The sequence below is a fragment of the Ictidomys tridecemlineatus genome, chromosome 15 (assembly GCF_052094955.1).
Source record: "Ictidomys tridecemlineatus isolate mIctTri1 chromosome 15, mIctTri1.hap1, whole genome shotgun sequence".
Classification (NCBI taxonomy): Eukaryota; Metazoa; Chordata; class Mammalia; order Rodentia; family Sciuridae; genus Ictidomys; species Ictidomys tridecemlineatus.
This window is the reverse complement of record NC_135491.1, coordinates 57,030,282-57,040,340: the sequence shown is the minus strand read 5'-3', so window position 1 is coordinate 57,040,340 and position 10,059 is coordinate 57,030,282. Positions and strand designations below refer to the sequence as shown.

Sequence of the window (10,059 nt, the reverse complement as noted above, 5' to 3'; positions counted from 1 at the left end):
CCTGATTAGGCACTGGGACTTATTCAAGAGAAGATCCCCATGTCTTGGGGCTATGGACACATCACTGACTGCTAAGTATGGTCATCAACCTGAGAACAGTGCCCTTGTCTGTGAGTTGCCACCAACTTTTCAGTCATGGTGACATGAGTCAGGTGCCCAAGACCAGCGGTGAGCTGGTGCTTCTGGCTTCCCAGACCCATCCCCCCAACAGGGGGTGCAGAGGCCCCGGAGTTCAAAACTGTGAACTTCTCCAAGACCAGACCCAGAATCAGTGATATTAGACACACATAAAATCAGAGAAAAGCTACTGCCCAGCAGTTTTAACCACCAATACCCATTTATTTTAATGGAAAAAAAATCTCTGCATTCTATATGTTCCAAAAAGATTTACTATTGAAACAAATACAATATATGGAACTCTATCTGCATAATTTCACTACAACAAAGACAACAGGTGACTTCTACTTCCTACAAAAGGCTAACTGAAAAGCATAGGGCAAACATAGATTGCATAAGAAACTGTGGGTGTGCATGTGTGTGTGTGGTTAAAACCTTTAGTAAGCAACCGAATTAAAATATGCTAAGACACTTACCTTACCCTAGCTCGTGGCAAGCTCTAATAAAAAGCCACAGGCTGTCACTAGTTTTATTTGATAGAAAAATTTGGTGTGAGCTCAGATGGTTCGTTTACAGTTTATCAACAAGAAGATAATCTTAGTACAAGAACTAACTTTCCTCTTACTTTTACATGCTCACAGAATAAAAATCAATTACTTCTCATACATAATGAACGTCTTTTATTTTCAGGTTCGCAAACAACGGTAGTCAATTCACACAAAAGGGTACTTTTAAAACTACCTGTATTTACTCTATTTTATGCCTGTATACATGAAACAAACGGTGTTTATGTGCATACATGTCTATACATGTGGGCATATATGTGTATACAAGATGGTACCTGTTGGCCTCTTGGTATGCACGTCTCACCTCTCTGATGGCATTTGCAGTCGTGCACATAGCACAGAGGGGAGGTTCTCCACCCGATCCTAGTCGCCACAAGAGCCAGCGTCCCGCTGGGTTCAGGCTGCACACCGATGCACATTGGTGTCCATGAAGGAGTGTGGCAGCCCCTCCTTGGCACTGGATGGCACGGTTTCCTGCTCTGCCCTCACCACCTTGGCTCAGGATCACGGCATTTGGTGGCAGTGGGAGTTGGTGGCGGTCCTCACACTAATGAGAAAGGACTTCCTTCTCTGCCCTGCCTCTCTAGGGACCTGCCCGCTGGTCATTCAGCATTCAGCCTTCAAACCGAGTGGGCTGCTGGGGACGTGGCTGCAGGACAGAGGTGACTGCTTGGCGGCCTGTACTTGTGCCAAGGTTTTTACTGAGGCCTTGGAGGTTTAGCTGTCTCAGCTTCTGCCCCCTCTGTTTCACCTTTCAAGAAGAATGGCATATCAAAACTAGGCTTCTCCTGTATAGTCTCTCTCTATAAATACCATGTATATACACAGACAGATACGCATACATATACAGATACGCACCCACAGACACAGCTGGATGTGAGGAGCAGGGGCTAGCAACGTGTCAACACATCAGAAAAAGTAGTCATTGTTCCTGCTCCCAAAGGTCAAGTTCTATGTCATGATCTATAAACACTCAGGAAAAATTCAGAGGATCCATTAATTAAAGGAGGAAGGAAGATGCTGTCAAAATGGTGAAGTACAGACTAAGTGAAATCGCAAAGAAAATGGAAACCTGGAACAATTGAGGCCTAGTTGTGAAGTTCAATAGCTGTAAACGGCAATCTTCAGATTTGGATAGGTTTTTTTTTTTTTTTCTTTTTCCTGTTGCTATGGAAACTTGGGAGTCAAGCTTCAGATGTCAGGAGTTCTCACAGACCTGAATGGAAAAGGCTCAGAGTTAGGTCGCGGATATCACAACTTAATTCAAAACATTTTAGCTAAACACTGGATAAGTGACTGACAAGCTGTAACAAACACCGCACCACCTTGGGGAATTTATTTTTTCTCTCTAGCTTGACATTTGAAGAGAGAATAATGGTGCTGCTGGTTTATGTGTTAAGAAGCTGGACTTGGGGCTGGGGGTGCAGCTTAGAGGCAGAACTTACGCTTAGCATGCATGAGGCCCTGGGTTTCATCCCCAGCATGTGCGCGCGCGCGCGCACACACACACACACACACACACACACTGAATTTCTTTGAAAACGTTAATGATGACTTCAGATGCCAAGTCCCTCCTCTGAGTCCAACAGTTGCAATTAGCCTTGCTACCAATGAGCCTAGTCATGCACATAAAATGCTGAGCAAGGGGACTTGCAGCTAAGATACTGATGATTGTCCCATAAATATATATTTGGTCACAGAATATTATGCTTGTTTTTTATTACTGTGGTAACATATGGCCAAAAATGTTGTGGCTTAAGACAACACAGATATATTTGACAGTTCTGGAGGTATGAGTCCAGGATGAGTCTTACAGAGCAAACTCAGTGTTAGCAGGGCTGGTCCGTCTGCCTGCTGGCCTTTCCTAGCCTCTTCAGATGTCCGCATCCCCATCCTTCAAAGCCTACAGCATAGCATCTTCTCTCTCTAATTCTGCCTCTGTTTTCACCATCACGCGGCTTTTATAACCAATATCTCCTTGTCCCTCTTGTGAGGACTTTGTGATGATATTGGCTCACCTGGCTAACTCAGGGCCACCACCCATCTTACCACCCTTGGCCTAATAACCTGCAAAGTCTCTTGTACCAGGTAGGATGCCATGTTTCCTGGATCCAGGGGTCAGAAAGAGGACAGCTTTGAAAGCCATTATCAACCAACTACAGGTGTGCAGCACTGTGCTCCCAGGGGACAAGAGGCACCGTGTAGCAGAGTTGTGGGCTGTGAGAGCATGTCACTCAATGGAAAAGGTCACAGAGGGTGACAAGCATGTAGGGTGTGTATAGCAGCCCAGTAGCCCAGTTCCTGCTCCTGGCCATTTCTTCAGGCCCCCTGAGAGGACGGCCCCAGTGATGGAGACTGTTGTTCTACCCAGCTCAGCTGTCAGCTGGGAGGCGCTCCTTGAGGATGCCCAGATCCAGCTGAGGTGACTCATTTCCTTCTACCTCATTCCCTGCAAGCACTTCCAAGCCCAGGCAGCTCCCGCAGAGCTGAGCATGGATTCCAGCCAGGACCGGGGTTTCTCCAAGCAGTGGAAACCATCCTGACTCCAGTGCCAGTTGTCAGAGCCCTCCACGCCGGGCTTCTGTTACAGAGTCCTGTGCCATCAGGAGAGGAGAGGAGGGGACCTGTCAGATTGTGGGTGGCATGCACGTGTGCACCAGCCTCTGTCAGCTACCTGCAATCCGCCGTCCTGCCTCTGCCCACAAGGGCCCGCTGAAGATGGCCTCCATTCTGCTCACAACTTCTAGGTTTTGATGTGGCACTTAGATTTGCCACAAGGGATGGGTCTCATTTGCAGCCAAGTTGCAAGACAGTTGTGAAATATGGAGCATTTTTGAAGGAGCAAAAGGAGGAACATCCTTCAGAGGTTCTGTAGTTGGACACTCAGTCCTTTTTCTTTTCTAAATGGTCACAAGCTGTTGGACTGTTCAAGGCTGGGCTGCCTCCCAAATCTCACTGTTTCTAGAGACCCTGGGAGGCAGGCTTCTGGTGACCTTGGGGTGGATGCCTCTGGCGCTGAGGTGTCCTGTGCACTGCAGATGCTCAGCAGCGCCCTGGCCTCTGTCCACTAGGTGCCGCTAGCAGCATCCTCCCAGATACCAGGATGAGAACTGTTTCTAGACATTTCCAACTGTCCCTTAGGGGGCAAATTGGTTAAAAATTAAAACAAATTTTGGACTGAATAAAATCCACTAAATTAGTCTCCAGCCCTTTGTTTTCAAATTAGAGTCTCCAATCCCCGTCTTAAGTCAATTTAGACCATAATGTAAATGATCCTACCTCCTAGCCGTGCTGAGATGATTACACGAGGTAATCTATGTAATTTATGTAAAGCTCTTGCTTGCATGTGCGTGGCACCTAGAAATCCCTCAAGGGTCACCTATCATTGTCCATGCAGTCAGATCACTTGAAGGGACCATGGCTGCTCTACAAAGCATGACCCGGGGCCACCTGCAGGCAAAGGATGGCCCGTTCTATTCATGTTCTGAGCCTCTTCCGGCTCTGCCTCTGCCTACAACATGCTTCACAATAAAAAGGAACAGAATAGTGATGCACTCTGGGAAATTCTAGAACAGGCAAAATTATCATTAGAGACAGCAGATCAGTGAGGGCCTGGCGGTGGGAAAGGATCAATAGCAAAGGGAACTCTCTCGATTGGGGTGTGGCTCGTGATCGAGGATGGTCAACACAATTCATCAAACTGTACCCTTAAACCAGGTGGATTTTATCGTATGCAAATAATTCATTAGTTAAAAAAAAAACTAATGAGAAATTTCAGGGGAGTAAAATGAGCTGTCTTTGGCTCTCCACCAGCCCACACCCCACTACAGAGACGTTGGGTTTTGGTACTTGTTAAAACGGTTCACTGATCTCCTTTTCTATTCTTGCTATTTCTGATTAATAAGGCAAAAGCCATGGTCAGAAAGGCTTCTGGACGAGTCTCTTAAGACTGCCCGTGCCAGCCCACACCGAGCTGTGCTGGAAACTACAGACGCAGCCTCGCCGTCAGCCGTCTGCTACTCCGGGTGGGCGCTGAGGGAAGACTCGCCTCCCCAGGGTTATCAGGATATAATTTATGCAACAAAATTGACAGTAACAATAATCTCATTTCCTTTTTTTAACCCTCAATGTTATTAGTTTTATTTCCTTTATTTTTAGAAGTCAAAGAAGGACCTACAGCTCCTTCTGTTCACCTCTCAGTTGCAATGAAGCCAGCTACAACCTCATACTAAAATGCACGTGCTTTCTCATCTATCTCCAAGGGGTAGGTGGTCTAATGGCGACTGCTGGCTCCGTAGCTCACTAGCCCAGGGACCTTTCCAGGCTAATGGGGATCAAATCACCCAATCAACGAAGGAGATGGAGAAGAAAGTCTCCTGGGTAATGCTAGTCTACTGGGATCTGAATCTTTTCTGAGGGGAGGAGGGAACCCCACTTCTTCCTCCCACGCCGTGTGACAGGCGTGGTCTGTGCCATGACCTCAGGCCCCTTATGGAGGAGGCCTTACAGCAGGCAGTGGCCGCTGGCGCCCTTTCTGTAAAGGTCTGATGGTAAGTGTTGGCTTTGTAGGCCACGCAGCCTCCTTCACAAGACTTCATTTCTGTGCTGTAGTGGAAAGCAGACGTCCCAGGATGGGCAAGGCTGTGTTCCAATGAAACTTTATTTATAAAAACGGGCCCGTGTGCTGCACTCAGCATGCCCTGCTTTAAAGACAGAGTCACCAGTCCACTTCCCTGGTCCTGAGATTCTTCCAAGGGCTGTGGCTGGGGAATCTAGTTTCAGGGCTTCCAGAAAACATCCCATCCCCAAATCTAGTGTCAGTTAAACTCTGTCCAGCGCTTCCTAGTTGGTTTCTGCTCTTCGCAGTGTAGTTGGACCCGCAGTGTTATGCATGTTTTCATTCTGTGAGCTGCTTAAATGCCTTCCTGGAAGGCTGGTGCCACAGGGATCTCCACCCAAGGCCGTCTCTGCCCTTGGGTGACCTTGGCCCGTCTCTTGGGAAGCCTAGCTATTCGCCCTTACAACCTTTGCTCATGTCTTCTCCACCTCCGGACCTCTCTATCCTTCCTTCACTGTGGATGAAATCGTCTCCTACTTTCAAAGAAGACCCAGGGGAGCACCCAGGGGAGCACCCAGCGGAGGCCTCTTGACTTCACTGTCTTCCCCCCGGTTCTCAGCTACGTGGAGGCAGGAGACCTGCAAGTGGGTCCAGACAAGTGGAGACAGCAGACCTGAGCTGGGAGTGGGAGGCGGCGAGGGGCAGAAGGTGCGGGGTTTGAGCTTTGAAGCTGGGGGTGCCAGAGGAGCCCTGGGGACCCGTGGGACGATGGTGGTGATGGTGTCAGTCATCCGAGGTAGTGGGGCGGAGAAGCAGCTCAGAGGGAGGGTGACCTGCCGTGTTGAGGAAATGCATGGTGTGAAGGGCCAGCGGGACCAGGCCAGGCTTTTTTTTCTTGCTCCACTCACAGGACTCGGGTCCCTCCCAGAGCTGTGTGCACAGGGAGCCCGTGAGGCCAAGATGTGTGATCCCGCGGACCCGCGACCTCCCTCTCAGGATGCAGCAAGGCCTGCTGACCTCTCCTCTGCCCACTTGCCCTCAGCCTAATGGCCACATACACCAGTAATTTCCCCAAATGTAAACCCCAAGGCCCCGGGGTCTTTCGGATGGCATAGTGTTGTGAAAAACTGTCAAGGCTGAAACGGTGCTAGTTCATGTTCCACAAGCAGCAAAGAGTTGGCCGGATTTGCTCACATGGTGCTCACATGTGTACTACCCAGCATGATTCATTTGTTTAAAGTAGTATTTCATTATATCATATTCATTACTACTGATCAGCGGAAAACATGTGAATGATAAATTTATCTTTCCTTATACCAACCTCCCCCACCCGGCTCCGGAGGACTGTTCTTAGAAAGGCACAGCGTCTGCCTTGACCTTGTAAGGGATCGTCCTGCACCACACAGAGACAGGCCCCTGGTGGGCCAGTCACCCATCTGGGCGCATTTTCCTTAGCTCCAGCTGAGTGGCATCTGCAGGAAGCTTTGCTTGTCACCTGGGTCGCAGGAGTGCCTGTCACAGCTCCTCAGAATGCTGGCAGGGGACTTTTAAGGTGCCTTTACACATTAGCTGGAGCACTTTTACTTGTAAGATTTTTCTATCCTATGGACAGAAACCAAGGAGGAATGCTTCTTCTGGGATAAGTTTTCTTGGAAAGATATACCACAACAGAAAAACAGCAAAATCAGAAGGGAAAACAAATGGGCTGTGAGTGTGGGGACGTCCCTGTCCACGGGGGCGCATGCACAGGGGTGGGGGCCGACTCACAAGCTAGACTGAAGAGCCAGAGGAGCAGGACGGGGCTGAGGCTCCAGCGCAGGGCCCCCGCCGCGTTGCAGTCCACTTTGGAATTCTTACAGGAACACACTTGTACCCTGAGATCTGTGACGTTCGTCATGGGCGGCTTCCCTGAATCTGTCACCATGATGGGCAGGTTGTAGTTGGCCTTGTTGAGATTCTGAAGCAGGCTGACCAGGGCGTGGGTGTCTGTGAAGACAAGGGGCCCCCGGGGGAGGTGAGGCTTCTCCCGGCGCAGACCGAGGTTTGGGTGACTGAACCCCACACGACAGGCCTGCACTTAGAAGCCCTGCCACGGGGGCAGCCACATGGAAACCCAGGAACCTCAAGTAAAAATACAAATCCAGTTCCTCGGTGGCAGAAGCCACATTTCAAATGCCCTGTGGCCATCGGTGGCTGGTGGCTCCTCTGTGGGACAGTGCTGGGAGGGACGCTTCTGTTCCTACAGGGTGGACACTTCAGAGCTGTTATGACCAGTTTTGAGGGGGCTGCTGTCGGAAGTGGTCAAGTACCAAGAACTCCTCAGGACACCTACTCCTCCTCTCCGGCCATCTCCACCAAGACCGCCCCCGCACTGGCAAGGCGCTCGTGAAAACTCGCCACTCCAGATCCGAGCAGGCGCCAGGCGCTGTCATGGAGACGGGCTCTGTAGCTGGGCTTTGTCTGTCCTTAGCCACAGCCCTAGGTCTGGTGAGGACGACACATGGGACGGGATCTTTGGGCTTCCTCTCCACTCTCCTAATCTCAGGAGCGAGGGGGGACCTGCTCTGACCACTGGGCTGCACTCAGGAGCAGGCCCCATCTGTCCTGTCCCTGGGGTTGGGGCTCTTCTCCTTTTAGTCACTCGGAGGACTATGATATGTCCCCAAATGGCTCCTTTCTGGTGCTAAATATTCAGAAAACAACCCGGGGAAAACAAGACCAGTGTAGAAGGCTTCATCTCTTAAATCACTCGGGAGGGCAAGAGGGGGATGATATGAACCAAGGACGGTCATCCTCAGCGGGAGGACGGCCACCTGTGGAATGGCAGAGTCCTGTGGGGGATGTCGGGAAGAGACTCTTGGATGAGAAAATTCCAGTCGGAAAGAACTGGTGATGGTCACAAAATCAGCCACAGAAACGAGCAAGGGAAGCCCAAGCCCTCCAACAAGAGGAGGGCTGTTCTAATTAAAAATCATCAGTGGAACAGAGTTCATTCTTTAAAAAGCAATAAAATAGACGATCAGGCAAATAGAATCAATAGCATGAGAGAGGCTCTAATAACATGAGCTCTGAGCAGGGCTGTCACCACGGAGGAGGCTCTGTAGTAGAAGAGTCTGCGCAGTCCTACGACTCGTTTGTACGTAATGAGATGGGCCGTTCCCTGCCCCTAAAAATGCTCCGCTGATGTGAACTGCGAGTCCTGACCAGGTCAAGAGCAGGACGGGTTCATCCCCGAGGCGGTGGACAGAGGGTTTATCTGATGTGCTCCTCTGTGGGATTTTTTTTTTCTTCTTTTTCTTTTCTAGAAGGTGAACTTGGCTCACATTTATTGAGGAAAGTGGGTGAGGCCCTGGAAAAGGGCCCTTCGTAATTAATAAGGCAGATGATAAACGCTGGGTCAAATGTGGGAAGACTGAGAGAAAGAGCCCTGTGAGTTTCACGAATGAGAGAGGGGGACCTGGGAGAAGGTCCCGGGTGACGATGGCGGCCAAGGTGATCCCCACACTACCCCCAGCTGGGGAGTCGGCAGCATAAAGCTAGAGTGAGGCTGAAGACCGCGTAGCTTCTTGGTCCAGTACCTTCTGTTCTGAGTCCCTTATGCAGGCGGGAGCTCCCCGGAGCGTCTCTCCAAAGTGCTGGGGCAAGTTCACAGTTCTCTGTCTCTGGATGGGAGACCCTGAGCCCAGAGACGGGTGGGGAGAAGCAGGGGGCCCTGGCTTTGGAAGGCTCAAGACTGGGGTGGCTGGCCAGTATTCTGTGCAAGACAGCCACATGGAAGACCATGTGGACTTCAATTAACACCAAGAGGAGAGAGGGAGAGCCCAGAGCGACCGTCTTACGACTGGCCACTTGGGCAGGGTGGGTGGCAGAGACTACAGTTGGTACAGGAATGCTGGGGACAGACTGCAAATAGAGGGCGGGAAGCAGAAGAGGAAACTTCCATGTTTGCAGTTCTAAGAAACTGATCTTCAGTGGATTGGATTCAATTGCTGGTAGGAAAACTATCCAGCTGGGTGCAGTGGCACATGCCTGTAATCCCAGGGACAGAGGAGGCTGGGGCAGGAGGATGGCAAGGATGAGGCCAGCCTCAGCAACTTAGAGAGACCCTGTCTCAAATTAAAAAATAAAAAGAGGGCTGGGGTGCAGCTCAGTGGTTGAGAACCCCTGGGTTCAATCTCCAATACCAAAATAAAATAAACAAACAAACAAACAAACAAATAAATGCATGCCAAAGGAAACCGTCAGCATTCTACAATGCATGAGTAACTTAAACCCCGAGAACCCAGAGAGTAGGGGAGGAAGAGGATTTTGGAAAGAGAAGCAGAGAGTCGAAGTTCGGACCTGGAGGTGAGCGCAATGCTCCAGCCACTTACTGTTGATCTTGGAGATCTTCCAGACTCGGTCAGGGACGGTTGGCTTGTGGATCTCAAACTTGAAAGGATCTGTGTTTGGGTGAAGGTCTTTGTCTGTGGCTCCCAAAATGACCACACTGAGGTTTTTGGCATCGTCACAGACCTCGGCCACCGTGGGGTAGATGAAGGGAGCGTTGTCGTTCACGTCTTCCAGGGTTATCAGCAGGGTCCCGGTGCCGGTGGCCGGGGGGTTGCCTGTGGGAGGGGCAAGGCATTAGTGGGTAACTGGGAACCCGAGGGTGACCTACACAGTACTTCTGCGGTGCATACTTACTGCATTTTGCATCCACAATTATTAGCAGTCTCAGGCAGGACTAACCACAGTAGATTGCATTTTTGGTATAAAGTTTAGTGGTTTACAAAGATTTCTTTTTAAAATCATATCTGAGACTGTTGACTAAAATTC

At 50.0% G+C, this 10,059-nt stretch overlaps 1 protein-coding gene across 1 annotated transcript in view; it reads right to left on the bottom strand.

The window, feature by feature from the left end:
- Positions 1 to 318: 318 nt before the first annotated feature.
- Cdh13 (cadherin 13) overlaps positions 319 to 10,059 on the bottom strand; it is an 854,075-nt gene continuing 844,334 nt past the window's right edge. Inside the window, exons 12-14 of the mRNA XM_078032736.1 lie at positions 9,615 to 9,848; positions 7,009 to 7,227; positions 319 to 1,899 (exon numbers count right to left, since the gene is read on the bottom strand). Coding sequence (XP_077888862.1) covers positions 1,892 to 1,899; positions 7,009 to 7,227; positions 9,615 to 9,848 — 461 coding nt within the window. The 3' untranslated portion in view covers positions 319 to 1,891. The remainder of the gene's footprint in view (positions 1,900 to 7,008; positions 7,228 to 9,614; positions 9,849 to 10,059) is intronic.